Source organism: Anas platyrhynchos, chromosome 12, assembly GCF_047663525.1.
Source record: "Anas platyrhynchos isolate ZD024472 breed Pekin duck chromosome 12, IASCAAS_PekinDuck_T2T, whole genome shotgun sequence".
Classification (NCBI taxonomy): domain Eukaryota; kingdom Metazoa; phylum Chordata; class Aves; order Anseriformes; family Anatidae; genus Anas; species Anas platyrhynchos.
In genome coordinates, this window is record NC_092598.1 from 1,726,785 (window position 1) to 1,745,632 (window position 18,848).

The 18,848-nt window shown below is 44.5% G+C and overlaps 1 protein-coding gene across 3 annotated transcripts in view; it reads left to right on the forward strand.

Annotated features, from left to right (window-relative positions):
• Positions 1-18,848, forward strand: part of GALNS (galactosamine (N-acetyl)-6-sulfatase) — a 46,847-nt gene that overhangs the window by 610 nt on the left and 27,389 nt on the right. The window contains exons 2-10 of one of the 3 annotated variants that reach the window (XM_038185343.2): positions 2,864-2,987; positions 4,196-4,270; positions 5,310-5,412; positions 8,145-8,288; positions 9,714-9,780; positions 9,887-10,014; positions 10,834-10,973; positions 12,193-12,296; positions 18,340-18,476. In XM_038185343.2, coding sequence (XP_038041271.1) covers positions 2,864-2,987; positions 4,196-4,270; positions 5,310-5,412; positions 8,145-8,288; positions 9,714-9,780; positions 9,887-10,014; positions 10,834-10,973; positions 12,193-12,296; positions 18,340-18,476 — 1,022 coding nt within the window. Of the gene's footprint in view, positions 1-2,862; positions 2,988-4,195; positions 4,271-5,309; positions 5,413-8,144; positions 8,289-9,713; positions 9,781-9,886; positions 10,015-10,833; positions 10,974-12,192; positions 12,297-18,339; positions 18,477-18,848 lie in introns of those variants that run through there. The other 2 variants (XM_021278276.4, XM_021278275.4) reach the window with 2 other exon arrangements.

Here is an 18,848-nt window from a genome sequence, read left to right on the forward strand (position 1 = left end):
GGCTGAGGATGTTGTGGGGCTGGGGGTATATGGGGCCATGGGGGTGTATGTGGGGCTGGAGGGGGTCTCTGTGGGGCCCCGGGGGTGTATATTGGGCTGGGGGAGGGGTCATTGGGGTCTCTGTGGGGCTGGGGGATGTCTATGGGGACAGGGGGGTCTCTGTGGGGCCAGGGGATCATTTTGGGGCCGAGGCACTGCTGCCAGGAGTAGGATTGTGGCAGGCTGGTCCCGATATCCTGCAGGGATGGGACTGGGGAGAACAGCCTCAAGTTGTGCCAGATGAGGGTTGGGCTGGAAATGAGGGGCTGTTTCCTCTCAGAAGGAGCTGTTAGGTGTTGGGACAGGCTGCCCGGGAGGGGTTTGTGGGGTCACAGCACCCGGCCCCGGTCACTCGGCCGGCGTGCGGGGCAGCAGGGGGGTAGGGTCAGCGTCCTGAGTCACAGCCATGGGGCCGGGGTGCGGTGATTCAGGCTCGTGGGTCGGTGGCAGGGTATGGAAAGGTTTGAGTGGAACAAGCAGAGCATTTCGGGGGTTGGAAGAACTTCCTGAGGGATCTGCCACGCTCAGCTGCTTTCCTTCTCAAGCCCTTTCCCAATTTTATGTAAAAAAGTAAAAAGCATTGCTGGTTTGAAGGCCCTGCCCCTCCTGGGGGGCACAGCTACCCCAGGGGATGTCCAGGGGATGTTTTAGTCCTCATTTCACAGAATCACACAGAATTTCTAGGTTGGAAGAGACCTCAAGATCATCGAGTCCAACCTCTAACCTAACACGAACAGTCCCCACTAAACCATATCCCTAAGCTCTACATCTAAACGTCTTTTGAAGACTTCCAGGGATGGTGACTCCACCACTTCCCTGGGCAGCCTGTTCCAGTGCCTAACAACCCTTTCAGTAAAGAAATTCTTCCTAACATCTAACCTAAAGCTCCCCTGGCGTAACTTTAGCCCATTCCCCCTCGTCCTGTCACCAGGCACATGGGAGAACAGACCAACCCCCACCTCGCTACAGCCTCCTTTAATGTACTTATACAGAGCGATAAGGTCACCCCTGAGCCTCCTCTTCTCTAGGCTGAACAAGCCCAGCTCCTTCAGCCGCTCCTCATAGGACTTGCTCTCCAGGCCCCTCACCAGCTTCGTCGCCCTTCTCTGGACCCGCTCAAGCACCTCGATGTCCTTCTTGTAGCGAGGGGCCCAAAACTGAACACAGTACTCGAGGTGCGGCCTCACCAGAGCCGAGTACAGGGGGACGATCACCTCCCTAGCCCTGCTGGTCACACTGTTTCTGATACAAGCCAGGATGCCGTTGGCCTTCTTGGCCACCTGAGCACACTGCTGGCTCATATTCAGCCGACTGTCCACCATCACTCCCAGGTCCTTCTCTGCCTGGCAGCTCTCCAACCATTCCTCTCCCAGCCTGTAGTTCTGCTTGGGGTTATTGCGCCCCAGGTGCAGGACCCGGCACTTGGCCTTGTTAAACTTCATACAGTTGACCTCAGCCCATCAGTCCAGCCTATCCAGATCCTCCTGCAGAGCCTTCCTACCCTCGAGCAGATCGACACACACACCTAGCTTGGTGTCATCTGCAAATTTACTGAGGGTGCACTCAATGCACTCAATTTGTGGGTGTCCTGTGGAAAACACATGAGATTTCTCAGATCTTTATACATTTGAAAGCCTGCATTGGGGTCTTGTTGCTTACCCTATGCCCCTTATCAAGAAGCTGTCACCTCATCAGCCCGTTCCTAATGACTGAGCAATTAAAGCCAGGATTGGCCTTGCAGCCTACAAAAAATAATAGTCTGATGTCGATAAAGACACCGAAGAGGTGAGAGCCGAGGGCTGATCCACGAAACCCAATTTAACTCCACGCCCTCCGTCAGGTCCCACCGTTTAATTGCCCTTTGCTCAAGCCTCAAAATCGGGGCTCTGCAGCTCTCCAGGAGTTTTCTTTTCCAAACTGGAAAAGAAAAATGCAAACGGGAGGCTCTCAGCTGGGCCCAGGCAGGTTTTTTTTTGTTTCCTCCAGCTCTGGATACATCACCCCTCTCCATTAGCTGCTCACCTGACACACGCCTGCGTTAGAGCCAGCTATTGCACTTTTTAAAGCATGATATAAGCTCTAGCAACCGTGGTGCCTAATTGCTCGTTAAGCTGTTCCCTTCCAGAACCTTCTGTTTGAAGTCACTGGCTGTTATTGGTGTTATTACCCACCAGCGTTCTCAGCAGCGAGCGCAGGCAGCACGGCGGTGGCTTTATGGCCCTCCTGGGTAGGGATGCACGACCCTGCTGCGCTGGAAAGGCACGGGGTAAAACCCCTGGCTCGCACACGATGCCCCCAGCAGGTTTTTTTAGGGCTGGTTTTTAAAATAAGCATTTTTTTTTCCTTTTCGAGCTTTTCCTTGCCTCTGTAGTTGAGTACACGCGGGTGGACAAGCAGAGTGCTGGGCTCCAAGACAAAGACGCGTGGCCAGGGACTGAGCAATTTGACTTTGTAGCTGTGCAACACTGAGCAGATCGGGTGCAACTTCCTCCTTGCCAGTCCTCGGGCACTGCAGTAAGAGAGAAGACGTTAGGGTTTTTTATCCAGTTCCGCTGCAACCTTTTAAATGTCCTCCAGCAAGTCAGTTATCTCACGTGTGCCTCAGTTCCTTGTTTGCCAGTGAAAACTTGAATAGTTCCCTGCTTCATGGGGCTGGGGGAGAATATTTTTATGATGCTGGTGAAGTGCTCCCTGAGTAGGGAGATGAGCGCTATAAAGACAGAAATGAAGGGATAAAATAAAGGTTTTATGTGAGCCCAGAAGCACTGGCATTTACGGAGGAGTAAAAGTACTTTTACGTCTTGTGCTGTGTTCTTTTTTACAGATGGGTTGGGGGGATTTGGGAGCTTTCGGAGAGCCTTCGAAGGAAACTCCTAACTTGGACCAGATGGCTTCGGAAGGGATGCTTTTCATGGACTTTTATACCGCCAACCCCCTCTGTTCGCCATGTAAGTACCTGGAGTTCGAAGCTGGGATGTGAGGATGCCACCTTCTGAGAAGCTTGGGATGTTTGCCAGCCTCTGCCATGAACTAGCAACCAAACCAGTGATTACCCTGGGGGCAGAATTGGGGTTCGGTGCTTTGATCTTTTGTCTTGCCTCCTTTTTCTTTACTTTTTGATTGGGAAACCTACAATCGTAAGTTCATTCAAAGCGGTGTTGTAGTGATCGAATCAGTGCAGTTAAAGGATTTTATAAAATATTCTGGTTTGGTTTTCTAGCCTCAGTCATTGCATTTTTAGTTCTTTCTCATTCTGGAACAGACCGAGCAATATTTAAGTGATTGCTGAGCAGAAAGGTACGTAGGTTGTCTGATTCCACTGACATTGGTGAGAATTTTGTGCAAGGAAGGCAGCAGGTCCTGTCCTGTTGTCAACCCCCATGGCTTGTGAGATTCCTGGGGAAGGGACAAGACAAAATAAACAGTTCAGTTTGGGAAATAAAGGTTATTTATTTTTAATCCTTCTGTGTGTGTGTCCTCAGCTTTATTGGCAACCAAGAACTGAAATGAAAATGAGGAACAGAGGCTTTCTGTTTGGGTTTTCATTTAGCAAATCATTTGTCAACATGCTAATGACTGTCCTTGCTCAGAACAGGCATTTAATATATGCTGCAGTCCTGCTAAGCCCAGTAGTACTTCAGCATCTGTTTAAATGTTTGCAGAGTTCAGGAGCTGATTTTTATTGTCAAAGCTGGACAGCTTCTTTTTGTTCACTACTACGTGGCTTTTATTCATGTTTTGAAAACTTAGCCTTAGCTATGAGCATGTCATCGATCTGTGTTAGGATTCCCTCTTAAATACACACACCAGGTATTCCTTTTTATTAATTTTTTTATTAATTACTGGGGTAGGAGGGCTGCTTCAGTTACAGTTGGAAATGATAACTTCTCAGCAGTGGGTAAAGTAATTAATAGAGGGGCCAAATTTCAATTGGGTTCATCCTGGCATAATTAATGGCATTGTATCACAACCTGGCCATCACCTTGGCTCCCTTGGGAAGGGTTTGTTGTTGAGTTCTGATGTGAGTGATCCTAGCAGCTGGCTGTGGCAGGACACTGACGTGCTTGGGTTGTTGTGTCCTCAGCCTGAATACAATAGTGCTAACCGTAACCAGAGTGCATGGAAAAAAAAAAATGTTTTTTGTTGTTGTTTGTAGCAAGGGCAGCGCTGCTGACGGGCCGGCTCCCAGTCAGGAATGGTTTTTACACCACGAATGGACATGCCAGAAACGGTATGGGCTTCATTCCCGATTCCTCTTGAGATTTCTCTCCGTGCTTTGTGCAAAGTTTTGCTTTGAACAAAGGCTTGGCTCGGTTATCTTCCCTTATGGGTCTTCCAGAGTGGCACAAAAAGATTACCATGTTAACTGCTGGTAATAGGCGTGAAATTTATTGCTTCCTCCTCATCGAGCAGAAAACCTCCTCAAATGAAGAGACACAAACAAGGCTGGTTGATCCGTTTGCTTCTGCTGGCAGAGAAGTGTTTCCTCTGCTTGGTGTAATTGGTGTCTGGTTAAAGAAAATCACACAGGGTGTGTGCTAACGCCCAGAGTAAAGAACAAGCTGCTTACAGTTTTATTCAGCATCTGGTTTTCTGCCCGTTTCAGAAAGGGCATTTTTATAGCCCCGTGGTGCTCCCAGGAAGGATTACCAGTACATAAAGTCTCTGGGTTGATTTTTGGTTCTGGAATGCCAGGAGCTGCGTGAGACCACGGGCGCTTGGGCAGGAGGCAGCAGCTGCATGTAGCTTCACACACAGCTCAGCCATCTCCACCCTCCCCAAAAACACACCGGAGAGCTGCAGATTGGGAGAGACCTCATTTCTTTCAGCTCTTGCAGCCTGAGCAAGTGTGTCAATCGTTTCATCTAGGAAAAAAATGCCTTTGTTTTAGGAAATATAAGGCAAATTTGCAGAAGTAAAGGCAGCTCCAATGGATGCCTAAAGCACTTGTTTTCTTTATGATCCTCACCCCTCTTTCTGCCCTATTCATGGGCTTTGCCTTCCTTCTGTGATAGCAGCTCCTTTTTTTATTGGTCGTGGTGTGTAAGCAGATGGAGATTTCCCTTTACTTGAGGCGTGTGTTTGCTGAATCAACTTTTCCTCTTCATCTCCTGGTCCGGGAAGACTTCCAGAGAACGATATTGCTGGAACTTCAAACTAATTGCTATTTCTGATCCAGTAATAATGCTTCTAATGATGGGTGGCCATGAGCTGTTTGCTGTAGTGCTCGTAAGAGACAGAAAAACTTCTTGTTTGTTTGTTTTACGCAGCATACACACCACAGGATATAGTAGGAGGAATCCCAGATTCTGAATTACTGCTTCCAGAGTTGCTGAAGAAAGCTGGCTACGTCAATAAGATCATTGGCAAATGGTAAACTTGTTTTAAGATCTCTTGCTTTGAGATTTCAGTACGTGTGCGTATGTATCATGAAAGAGCAGCAGGACAACCAGAAGCGCAGGAGAAAGCCTGTTTTGAAGTTCAGACGTCTGCCTTTTGAAATTTGTGGTGGATCTTCCCCCCCCTGCTGTGATCAATTTCCAAACTGAGTGTTACCATTCCAAGTACACGCGTAGATCCATGCTTATATATCAAGCCTGCGGCTCTTTGTGCTTTCATCCATGTACCACACTACTTAATTTTATCAAGAAGCGCCAAGATGTTTTCTGTTGGAACTTGCCTTCAGCACCTATGTGCTTTTTGTCTTTGGCAGGATGAGTGTATGGTACAAAAACAGAGATGCAGACGCTTGAGGATGAGCGAATTGACATCAGAGCTATGCTGAAGTCTGTTCACCTGCTGTAGAAGATCAGGACGGGTAGGGAGGGACTTACTGAGGACAGCTGATACTTCTGGGTGTTTTAAAAGAACTAGAGGGCTGATCCAGTACTCTCTGAACGTTGTCCTTTGGTTTTATTGACTTGCGTGATAGTACGATAAAATCTTTGCAGATCTTGTGCAATGGCTGCGAAGGATTGGGAAGGAAACGCCTGAGAGGTATTCAGATCAAACAAAGACCGAATTACCGGTGTAGTAGTTGAAGCTGGTACATTTGTAACATTCAAAATTCAGATGCGCTCGTGGGCTGTAATGGAATCCCACGGTGTCTGGAGATCTCCGAACAGTTAATTCACAGTTTGGAACAGTGCTGTAATAAATAAATGTATAAAGAGCAACTTCAAAACTACATAGACCCCCGACGAGTACTGCTTGGTTAACAGAGTAATTGTTAATGAAGAGGCTTCAGACGGGATTAGTACCAGGGGGATACTGTTTAGGAAAGGAATGGGATACATTTTATTTAGCAGTTTCGCTAACAAGTTAGAGAAGAGTGAGACTGAATTGTGGTTGGATTCACCCATGCTGCTGGAATTGGAAAGAAAGCAAACTAACCTAAGACAGTGAATTATTTATTACCACGAATCCAAACAGCAGAGTGGCCATGAAGAATCGGATCAGTGGGCTGAATGCAATAAGATGCAGTTCAGTGCTAATAAATGCAAATTCATACACCCAGGGAAAAGAAATAAACAACGCAAATACAGATTGGTTCCAGGCAGTTATTTGGAAAACAGCAAATCTGGAAGGACCTGCAGCTGTTAGCAAGCAGCAGCCTAAATATGGATGTGCAGTGTGCTATCATTACAGACCCAAGAACTGTTGTACCGGAGAGGACTGGGGAATGATACCGTGCAGCAGGAGTCTCTGGCAGTTGTGAACATCACCTGCTTCCCAGAAAGATGTTTAAAAGAAAAAAAAAAAAAAGGCAGCGTGCAGTAGTTAATTTGGAGTCTCATCCCAGCTCCCTGTAGAATTTTGGGGCTTGTAGAGATCTTAAAGTTTTCTGGCAGAAGATTTTGTATCTTTTCAGCATCCCTTTTAAAAGCATCTCAGTGACAGTGAGTTCCATAGTTAAGTTATACATTTGCAAGTCAAGTATTTTCCATGATCTTTTTAGAATTTGTTGCATCTATTTATTTTTGTATTGTAAAAGGGAGAGAACAATCTACCTTCTGTATCTCAGTAATTATTTGATACGTTTTTCATGTTTCTTCCTTTGTGAGTTCTCTTAGGGCTTTCTTAGAATATTTTCTCTTATTCCCTGTTCTTGTGGAAACAGCCAGGAATAGCTTTGTAGTATTGTGTATATAAATGAGGAAACAGGAGAGTCCTGTACTGGAGATTTGCAGTTTTAGTTACATCACCAAGATACGATCATAGCTGGAATGATGATTATTTTATGCTTTAACTCATTTTGGAATAGCTCAAAATGACATCACGGATCGCTTTAGTTCAGGTAATGCATTTTATGTCCCTTATGTTCAGAAAGCGTGCAGGCAGCGATAGCACAGAACGGCCAGGTTGCGAATGCAGGCTTGTGAGCAGAATCTGCAATGATTAAATAAACACTTGGGTACGAAGATCTCCTGGAGACTGAAAGGACGAGGACGGGCATTCTTTCTTTTCAAGACATAGAATTTGCAGTTGAGGAGTTGGAGATTAGAAAGGAGCTTCAGCTTGAAGTTAGGGATGGAGCGTTTTCAAGCAGCGTAGATGAATGCAGCTGTCACCAAGAGTAGTTAAATGTGCTTTAGGTTCACACGTGTGTGTAAAGAACTCATTCTCATTTACATTCAGGTCTCTCTCTACCGTTTTGGCCACGTAAAGACTCCATAAAGGGAATGCAAATACAGTGGTATGTTTCATGAGTTTTCCCGTGTGTTTTTTACAGCTTAGTGGTGTAAAAGTGACTTGTAGATCAGAATCCTCCACAAAACATTACGTGCAGCTTTGCGGTGGCTTTGAGCAGTGTAGTCCATCAGTGCAGATCATCAAGGCAGCAAGAGAGAAGGCACCGATAGAAGCAAATAACAGAAAACAGACGGGACAGTAGGCTAAAATGGGATGCATGGGTCTGGCATGGTCTGCATGGGTCCGTTTGCAACGAGAAAGATCAAGACAATGCTCTGCAGTCATTTATTTAATTAAAATGCTTGAAGTTTTTCTTCTTGGGCAAAGATTGTTTTCTTGCATGCCATTCTGATGAGATTACGGCACTGAAGCAAAAAATAGAACTTAAATTCATCTATTTCTTTTTTTCCTAGGCATCTGGGCCACAGGCCCCAGTTCCATCCCCTGAAGCATGGGTTTGATGAATGGTTTGGATCCCCAAATTGCCATTTTGGACCTTATGATAACAAAGCAGTCCCCAATATCCCTGTGTATAGGGACTGGGAAATGATTGGCAGGTAATTCAAGTTTTTTTCCAAACCGTTACCTCGTCGCTGGTAGTGCTGCTCTTCTTGCTCTCACTGCTGATGCTGCTGTGTTGGAATACAAGTCCTGGCCCAGCAAACCCGTTTCAGTGAAAAAGTGTTGGCAAAAACAGAAGCTGCTCCAGAATCAGGCAAATTTCCAGGTTTGGTTGGACAGCCAGTGACCTCCAGGTGCTTCACCCCGAGCAGAGGACTTTCAGAGCATGTCACTTATTAAAAACATCCTGCTTCAGATGGGATTTAAGATGCTTCCTACTGAATGCCCCCTCTGCTCTGCAGCTCAGCAGTAAGCTGATGCAGAAAAGATGCTTGTAAAAGCTCATGAAACACAGAATGGCTCTTCAGAGTCCAGCACAAAGCTGATTTAATCCACTGTGCTCTGCAACAGCTACCTGCAATGGGTACCTAGAGGAGGGATGTAAGAAAACAAACATGGAATTGTCTTTTTTTTAATGTGGCTGTCCATCTTCCTGAACTGAAGGTTGTCTGCAGGTCTTCAAGTTTAATAGCCACTGCTTAAGGATGGTCATTTCCATTGGAGCTAAGGCAGAAGGGGGAATACCTTGTGGAAAAATGCTCCGGGTAGATAGAAACAGGAGTCTGAGTGCCAAGACCAACCTGCAGGGTGCACACAGACCGTGTGGGGATTGTGGCTGCTCTAGAGAACCTCTCAGAGATGTTTGCTTACCCTGTTGTGCCCTAAAGGCTTCCTGTGATGATTTCACTCCACTACTTCTCTTGGAAACTGGTTCCTTTCTGTACTGAAAGAATGCTTTATTCCTCCTCTGCCTGTTTTGTGGTAACCAGTTGCCTGTTTGCCTAACACCATCCTAGGCTCCAAGCGTGCAGTATGTATGTACCACTCTCACCCATTTGGTTTTCTGCTTGGTGTCATCTCATTTCACATCCTATTATTCTCACGAGGTCTGCAGCCTGCCCTTCTTTGCGTAATTGGTGTCTGAAGATGCTTCCAGCACGATGTTCTCAGGGCAGCCCAAGTTCTGATTCCAGGGTTGCTCTGTCTCAATGAAAGTTTTTGTGCTCTTCTGAAAATATCTCATACCAAACAGCTCTCTATTGAAGGAGCACTGCCTTATGCCCATGTTCTAATAGCTTAATATTGAAAAGCTAGTGGCTCACATTTGTCCAAATCTTGCAGTTGTGATTCATTCAAATCTGGCCATTTCACTGCTTTGTCCTATAAGAGAAAAATAAGATGACATCCTTTTAATTATCTGAAGAGAATTGGCTTGTTATGTAAGTTATCTTTTCACCTTTTTGCTAAGTAGCAACAGTGCCTTGCTTGTATACGTAATGGGGGCAGGGGCAGCCTTTTTGTGTTGTGTATTCCTTAGGTTTTATTCTTTTTTTTTTTTCTCTGATTGATTTTATCTTAAGATATTATGAAGATTTCAAAATCGATCTGAAGACAGGTGAAGCCAACTTGACTCAGATCTACCTACAGGTACCATTTATTTTGACCCACAATGACTTTATGCTTTTTTTTTTTTTGGAGAGACTTAGATGGCAGAGGATGATTCTGTTAAATTCATTTTTACTGTTGTTTACAGGAAGCTCTCGATTTTATTAGCCGGCAGCAGGCCAGCCAGCAGCCATTCTTTTTATACTGGGCAATTGATGCTACCCACGCTCCTGTTTATGCCTCCAAACATTTCCTGGGCTCTAGTCAGAGAGGACTGTAAGTCTTGTTTTTGTGTGTTTTGGTGGTTTTTGTTTATTATTATTTATTTTTTATTTATAAGTCATATCTCATGCTGGAGAAATGGAAAATCTAGGCTGCATTCATTAGATCCAGCTATATAGATCAGTTCTCAAAGTGTGGGCTGAAGTACATGACGATTTATATTAGTTAGTGAGAACTTTGGTTCTTTATTTTTGCTATAATCCGAAATGAAGATCATGAGACTGAAATGGAGGAGAGAAATCTAAGCTCCTTTGCCAGTTGTGTGAGTAATGAAGTGCTGTATGTGGCATAGATGAAGTTTTGGAAGCCCTTTGTATGGTTTGTGCCTGTTGTAAAAACTTATAAATCAGAGGGGCGAGTAGAAAAGCATGCACGAAAAATGCAGTTTACAGCAGGCAAGAGTAGCTCTGTAGGTACTGTGAGCCTTGCTTCTGAGAGCGTGATTTCAAACCAGCATCTAGAAGAAAAATGGTGTAATTTGCTTCAGGACAACGGCAAAGTGGCGTTGCCTATATCTGAGAACTTTATAGCTAAACTTTTCTCCATTGCTGGTCTCTGTCCAAGCGTAGCTCAGATCTGAACAAATTCTGACTCCTAGTATCCAGGAGAAGTGGCTCCATACAGGAAAGAGGTTTTGCAGTGACCCTGGAAAACTTTATTATGGTACCTGATGCACATGAGAAGTATTTCCTTCTGCAGGCCAGGTGTAAATTGTGTTCACTAAAAGCATCGTGGCTTATTGCAATACGTTATTCTGCATCAGACTTTTATTCTTCTCTTGCCTTTAATGTTTTTCATCTACTTTTGCCTCAGATATGGGGATGCCGTACGGGAAATTGATGATAGCATTGGAAAAATCCTAAAACATCTTCAAAAGCTTGGTATCAGTGAGAACACTTTTGTGTTTTTCACCTCTGATAACGGGGCTGCTCTCATTTCAGCTCCTAAACAAGGTGAGTCTCGAATGAACAAACCTGGACTGGGACTGTGAAATCTAGGTTTATATTTCCATGTGTGAACAGGGGGATGGAAAGAGACCTGTACCCGTTTTTTGGTGGTTTTTGTTTTTCTTTCCTTATCCCCTGTGCAGTCAGGAGAAGCCTCAAAGTTCAGAGCTCTCATGTTTAGAGTTAGCCTGAGGGATCTATTTATGTTCATTACTTCTGGCCACTGGTAGAGGAGGTAACCTTGGCCAACTGGACTTTGGCCTAACCCGGTGTAGCTGTTCACCTGTGTGCATTTCCACTTCGTGCTCCTCTGTCAGGGGGTGAATGTTTTTTTTTATTTTATTTAGGCCCACCCAGGCACAAAAACTTCACAGGATTTTTATTCTCCAGCTGCCAAACGCGTATCTGAACTTTCTGAGTAATTACAGTTTGAGTCTCTCCCTCTTTAGATCTCCTGAAAAATCATCAGGAAGAAATAGCATTTTTATTTTCTTCTCACGTTTTCCTTTGTTTAAATGATTTTTTTTCTCTCAGAGTCATTGCAAATTGATTTTATAACCCACTCTCTTCTCTTTGGAGGCAGGCTGTCTAGTGGTTATTAGACCACAAAGCAGGGAGTATCCTGAGTTCTGATTTCAGCTGAGCCACTGTGTTTGACTTTGTGTGACCTGGAGTCAGTCACTGCCCTTCCCTGTTTGCTCTTCAGTAAGCTCAGCTGTAAGAGTGGCTTAAAAACACCAATATTCTTGCAAAAAGAAATTCCTAGCTCTGAGAGGGAAACATTCAGAGAATGTATGACTTATTTTTTTCATTCTCGTATCTGCATCTCATACTGGTCTGGTACTTTAAAAGGTTATGGAAAAAAAAAATACTATTTCTTCCTGAAAGTGTCAGATTTCGTCTAGTTATAAACAGCAGTTAACATCCATACAGGGAAGGAAAATGCTGCAGTCTTATCTGTTTTGTTTGTTTTGTTTTGTCTTTGTCCAGCTGACAGCAAGTTGTGTTTAATTGTCAAGTTTCTCTCTGTGCTGAAAAGACACTCTTAAAATTCATCAGAAAGGAATATTTAAAGAAAACAGCTCTGGACGTCTTATTTGAAGAAGGATTCATGCACAAATGAAAACTCATTTAAAACTAGCTTAAAATTTTTGTAGTTGCCAGTGTCCCTTTGAAATGTGTTATTGGCATATCATGGGTTTTTTGGTTTTTCTTCTTTCTCTAGGAGGAAGCAACGGACGTTTTCTGTGTGGCAAACAAACCACCTTTGAAGGTGGCATGAGAGAGCCAGCGATTGCTTGGTGGCCTGGACATATTCCTGCAGGAGGGGTGAGTTATCTGCTTTTAACAATTCCCATCAGTCGTGAGTGAACTGAAATGAACAGAAAGGTTCCTGCTGGATTCAGGGGGCTTTGGATCTGACTTTTAATGTGTCAGTCCGGCCACTTGCCTAAATGAGGAGCTGAATGCTACCCCTCGAGAACAATGCCATTTCTGTTCATTAGCACAAATTTGCATCTCGAGTGTCTGTGATCAGCACTTCTGTGAATACCACACAGCCTGGTCGTTTTGTCCTCGTGGTCGAAACCCTTTACTCTTCTAGACCACGGTATTTTAGCGGGTTACATAGCTGAACAAGTAGAAGTATAAACACAGATGCGTGTCCCAGTGTGCAGCAGGAGTGTGGTGAAAATGCACTCTCTGTGCTTTGAAGTATCAAGTGATTTGACCCTTGCAGCTCTTGCTTTGGTGTTCAATAAAAGTTCCTCTCGGGGAGGTCTAGATACCAGAATATTGCTCTTTCCTGCCTGTAGACAAATTCAGATATGATCCCTTCAAAATAATCCTCTGGTGGTACTACCAGCCTCTCTCGTCCCAGTTCTCATTAAAGAAAGATGCAATCAATTCTTCTGCAGGGGGGGTTCGTAGTAAATAACACAGATTCCCTCCCCTTTGTGAGCACCTCTCATCCCCGAAGAATGTGATACTTCATTAACTGGGCACTGTGCTTAAGATTGCAAACTATTCATAAATAAAACATTTATTTTTCTGAGTTGCATTCCTTTTCAGTGGGTTAATTGAGTCAGGATAATGATAATTTATCATTTGCATTTAGGAGAATACCGTCAGATATCATAGATCTGCAGCTGAGGGTACGAGGGTAGTTAGGTTTCATTGCTTTTTAGAGTCCACAAAACCTACTAAGGATATTTTATTATTTTTTTAATTTGAAATGAAAACAATCTTTTTGTTTAAATTTAAACATTTCCATAAAGTCTTTACAAGCCAAGTACAACAGCCTTGGGCTAGCATATGAGAACATGAAACTGAAGCCGACTGTTTTGTTTTCCATGTCCAAACTGAATAATGTGCTAAAAGTAAACATGCATTATAAATGAGGACAAGTAAATACCAAATTTTTAAATTCTTTCCATTGTAGTAACGCTAATGGTAATTAGGAACATGAGCAGAGAAATCCGTGTGCCTGTTCATTTGCTGACTGTAACTTGCTGGTACCACTCTTACAGGTAGTCTTTTGCACGTAGGCAGAGTGTAGCAGACGAAGCTTTGCGTGGTGAGAAACCTTCTCGGTAGCTTGTTGTGATGCATGGCTTCCTGCTTGAGGTTACAGCTGAAGCTGCTCTCTGAATTTCTGTGAAACAGTCATTTCTGTGCAGAGCTGGCGTGTCTGCATCTGCAGATGGACTGACCAGGGCTGTGCTGTGAGGACCACGTGCATGCTCAGCGGGCTGGAGAGCGTGCGTAAGGCTCATGGGGCACGAAATTCACTCCTGCACCACCGTGGGTATCATCTTTGGCACTTAAGCATGTGCTTAACTCCAAATTCTTCCTATCCTGGGCTCCAGTTTGTGCCTGCCAAGTGCCTGTGTGTGCAGGTGTTCGGATCCCAGGTGTCCTCTTGGACTTGGCTCAGGTACCCTGAGAAGCCTGTTCTGAATTGTGGCCCTGGGATGCGCTGCTTTGCTCCGAATTGAACCCCCAGTGTGATGCTCCTAATAAGAAAATATGTAACAGCTACTTACATGTCTTTTCTGCTTGTATTCTTGCTGTCGAGGCTCCAGCAGTGATACCCACAGCAGCACTGACTGCAGGTGAGAGGTATGGCGTTGCTTCTGTGAAAGAGTTTTTGCTTCTCTGGCATGTAGGGTGCCTGGGGTTGCCGCTTCTTAATCTCCTCTTTGGACCTAGTAAGTGAGGAGTCGTGTTTGCTAGTGCATTTCTGGCTTCTTTTTGATATCTTACGGAGTCTGTCGCTTCAATACCTTCTTGACTGCGAGTTAAAACTAGTCTGTCTAAGTGGTGTGTAGTCCAAGTAGCTGTAAAACGTGGAAAAACTGCTTCAAAGTGCCTCGTTGCTTTTTCTTCTCAAAAGAGTTGATGGAAACAAAGGGTTGGGTGCCCCGAACCAGGGTGGAAGCACAGAGCTGCTCAGTCCTGCCAGCTGCAAAGCTTGGAGGGTCAGCTCATCCCTCCTGCGCTGGGGCTGCTCCATTCCAGCCACGGAGGTTTTGGAGCCACGGAGATTTTGGAGAGCAGGCGGTGGGCCAGCCCCCATTTCAGCTGGCACAGCTGCAGCCAAAAAAAAGAGAATTTTGAGGCCAGTGAAATCCAGTTATTGGCTGGAAGGCTCATCCTGCTGATGGGACCTGGCAGCCTGGTAATAATCTCATTGATATATTTATGTTTTGTTTTGTTGCTGTTAAAGGGTGTGTGAGTTTATTTGAAGGAAATGCACCTTTTTACAGAAACAAAAGAAGTCAGGTGGCAGGACTGTGAGCACTTGACAGGGTATCGATAGAGGGGAGGATAATTGGTGCAGTCGGCTGACTTGCAGTTATTTTGGGGAGAGGGATGCCTCGGGAGCCTGTGTTGCTCTTGGCATCAACATTGAGTTAATTCTGGTCCCCCATCAGGAATATTTATTCGCACACAAGCAGCCTTTCTGCAGTTTCTTCCTCGGCTGTGTTTTCCAGGTGAATTCACAACAAATCAGCATTTCAGCATTCCCCACATCGCATCTGCCTTCTGGAAGGATCCAGATGGAAAAAAAAAAAAAAAAAATCATATTCTGTTGGTATTTGAATCCTCCTCCTCCTCTTTTCCCTTGCCCTCCTCCCCTTCCTCTCTCGTGCCTGCTTCCTGAAGGAGAAAAGAACATATCAACCCAAAGACAGCATTGCAACCTTTTCTTCGCTATCTCCCATGGGGCGCAAATTGAAATTGAATTAGACAGGGATATCAGGTCTGCTCGCTGTGATAACTGTAAAAGGATTTTATTTAAAAACACCCTGACATTTGTTCACCCAGTTTCAAATATTTAGCTTTCCTCCTTTCCATTCCTGGCGGGGGCGACTTTATTAATTGTCGCCTTTGATTCAGAGTTAAAGCTTGAAAGCACTGATAACAGCAGTGGTGACTATTTCTTCCAGCGACGTGGCCCACAGCAAAAGGATTTCATTTTCTTAAAGACGTTATGTGTATACTGAGAGTTTATTAAAAAGAAGGGGGGGAAGGAGGGGGGAAAAATCCGTTCTTACGTGCGTAATACCGGCTGTTTCTCACTGATACGAGCAATATCTGATCTCACTCTTTTTTTTTATATATATTATTTATTTTCTCTGGGCTGTTGCCCTCTCTGGATTTTTATTTTTCTTTAAGAAAAGAAAAAGGAGGAAAAAAAAAAAGGAAAGGCAACTAGAATGAAAGAGCACTGTTGACAGGAGAAAATGGTAATTTTTTTATTTTTCTCTGAAAATACTTCAAAGTTTTATATAAATATTAACCTTTTTCCCCACCCATTCTTCAGCGTGCTGCTGCAGAGCACAGATAAATCCAAGTGGCTGTGGCATGGGCATTTAATTTCCTTAAGAAGTTTTCTCTGCTTCATGGAAAAATGTTGTCTGAGACCAGAAACGTAATTGGATGATTAAAGAGAGTCATCTACATCTGGTTATGGTTAATAAGGGCCAGTACAAGAAGACTGGGGTGGCCCCGCAGGATCGTCACAGCGCGCTCTAGAAATTAGGTGATATTAGAGGCACGAGTCTCAGGTCAGTGATTGCCTCTCGCCGCTTGTTATCAGAAGATTGAGGCGAGGGAATGGGGTGACAAGAAGAAAAGTGCCTTTTGGGTTTGCCGTCTAAATTGCGAGAAGCCTAATTACAAAAAGTCTCGGGCACCAGCCTGCCTGTGCCTGGCGTGGCAGGAACCAGGCGTGTGCCGGATCTGCTCCTTATTAGGCTCCGAGCTCTGCATATGGTGTTCTGCTGACCCCACGGCTCTCCTAAGACGTGCTTGGGGGAAATTAGCCAGCAGATGAGCCTACGAGGGACTGAGCATCTTAGCTGACACCCTGAGCTCTTGTAATCCCCTTCGACTTCAGGCAGAGAGAGGCGCTCCCAGCACCAGTGGCTCCTGAAGCTGTCCTGCTGGGAAAGGAGCAAGCTGATTTTTATTTTTTTTTTTAACATGTATGCACTGATTTGTAGGATTTCATTCTTTTCTGAGCACGTGCCCCAGAGGAGCCTGTGTAAGGAGACAGTGGCAGGAGCACGCAGCAGTGTCTGTGTCCCGTGGATGATCCAGCCAGCTTCGGTTCAGTTTGGTCACCCCCCTGGGGGGCTCTGTTCTGTTTCTTCCCCCACAGCTGTAAATCAGAAGATCCCGATCCTCTTCTGCACATGCAGAGAGGGAATTTCATGTGTACATCTGCTTCTTGTGAGGGATCTGTGGGTTCATCTCTGCTCCTTGCTGCCTGATGCAGCAAGGCCCATGAACGAGGCTTAACTTTTAATTCCCAACACCTTCCCCAAGACCATTGATCGGGGTCCACTGATCCAGCTGCCCTCCTGGGTGAGGCTTTTCGTGGTCAGGGCTTCCTCTTGAGCTTCGAGCTTTGCACTCGGATTGCTTCGTAGGAGTTGTGAAAGCATTCTTACATGCAGCTTTAATATCGTGTGTTTCTGCCAACACTTTTTGATGAATGAAAGCCATTACGGTTTGAAATTGCTGTAATCAAGTAATGTGATATTGTAATGTTAAACTTGTAATCAGTTCCCTGCATGTTGCTCTCTCCAGGTTTTTTTAACTTGCTAATTCTTCCTTTAAGTGTTCATTTTGTTCAGCCCAGCCCCTTAATGAAAGGCTTAGTATCCCAGCAAAAATAGCATTTTCCCTTTTTTTTTTTTTTTTCTCTAGAGCAAGGGAAACAACATCTTGCCAATATTCATTTATCACGTTATCAGTTGTTATCATTTTCTAATAATTAGTATCAGCCCCCAGGCTGGGGGGTCTGCTTGTGACTAGAGAGAGGATTGAGAGATAAAAAGACTTTGATAGTCTCAGCGTCGTAATGTTCACACTGCCATTAGCGAGGCTGCTGGTAGGACTTGGATTTCACTCAGAATGTGCTTCTGAACTTCCAGATGTGAGCTCGTATCAGATGGCTTCTTGTCTCTGAACAAGTGGTGTGGCTGCAAAGGCTCTTTTCATGTCACATCTTGTGCTGGTGCATCCTGGTGCTAAACATGCTTGCTCTTGCTCTTGATTTGAATGTATCTGCTTCCATTTACTGTGTCGCTGGCTAATTAAACATTCTACTGCAGATAACTCTAGCGTACCCCAAGGAGGATGGGAGCAAAGCTTCAGAAAGAATCAGAAGAGAGTTTTAGGTTTTTAAAACATAAATAAGACCAGAGAGATAAGTATGGCTTCCAATTAAAGCAAAAACAAACAGGAAAACAACAACAAAAAATCTTTGTAAATCTCCTTTGGAGCCAAAACCAGATGTTTTTTCTCCCTTATTAAAATATATACTAAAAATACCACAACTTTATAGTTCTCGAATTGTTGGAAATGGTTTGCAGATGAAGTCATTGGGCTCTTTTTGTTGTTATCCATCTATCCTTGTGCTTTCTGCAAACCCTCTCAGGGTATTTTGGACTACAGAGATGATCTGGTGAGGGAACAAATCAAGGACTTTTTTTTTTTCTTTTTTTCCCTTGTTTTAAATGTTGATTTTTCAATTCACAAGTGACTCAGAATTTGCTAAATGAGGTTGAACTCTGCAAAAAGATGCTCTGGTAGGTGGCCACATGGAGAGAAGTGAGAAGAAAGAGAAAAACGAAACAAAATGCAAATGCTTTTTGGAAATGAAGACATATTAATCATCTCCTTTCGATTTTATTTTAATGTGAGGTTTGCTGGTGACTGCAGAGGGAGGTATTCTTAAAAGATGCTTAGCAGGGAAGGCGGATCAGGAAGCAATACTGCTGCTTGGGAGGAAACCAGCCTCTCATTATGGCTTTTACCGAAGGTCTTTTTGCAAAAAGCGTTTCTGTTGATGTTTCAGGTCAGTCATCAGCTGGGCAACGTGATGGATCTCTTCACTACCAGCCTCTCCCTGGCGGGTCTGCAGCCTCCGAGTGACAGACAGATTGACGGCATCGACCTTTTACCTGCCATCTTGCAGGGCAAGCTAATTGACAGGTTGGTTACGAGCCCAGAGCTACGACCCTTGCCTCCTAACTGAAGTGGTGCCAAAGTTTGGATTATTTTTAAAAAAATAATAAATTTACAGGAATATTTAATAAGCTGAGCTGACACATATTTGCTCCTACTCAGTGAAGTGAGGTAGCACCAGAGATTTACCCTGTGAATTAATCCTCTGCTGGAGCAAGCGGAGGTGACATTTCCTGACACGCAGCGTATGCCATGCAGTGGAGGCTGGGGACAGATGCAAATGTCAGGGGGTTAGCAGGGATCCCTGAAACAGCATATGGCAACAAGGGAGATAGGTCTGGGAACTGTAGCCAGGGTGGGGGCAAAGATATCGTTTTTAATACTGGAAAAACATCCAAG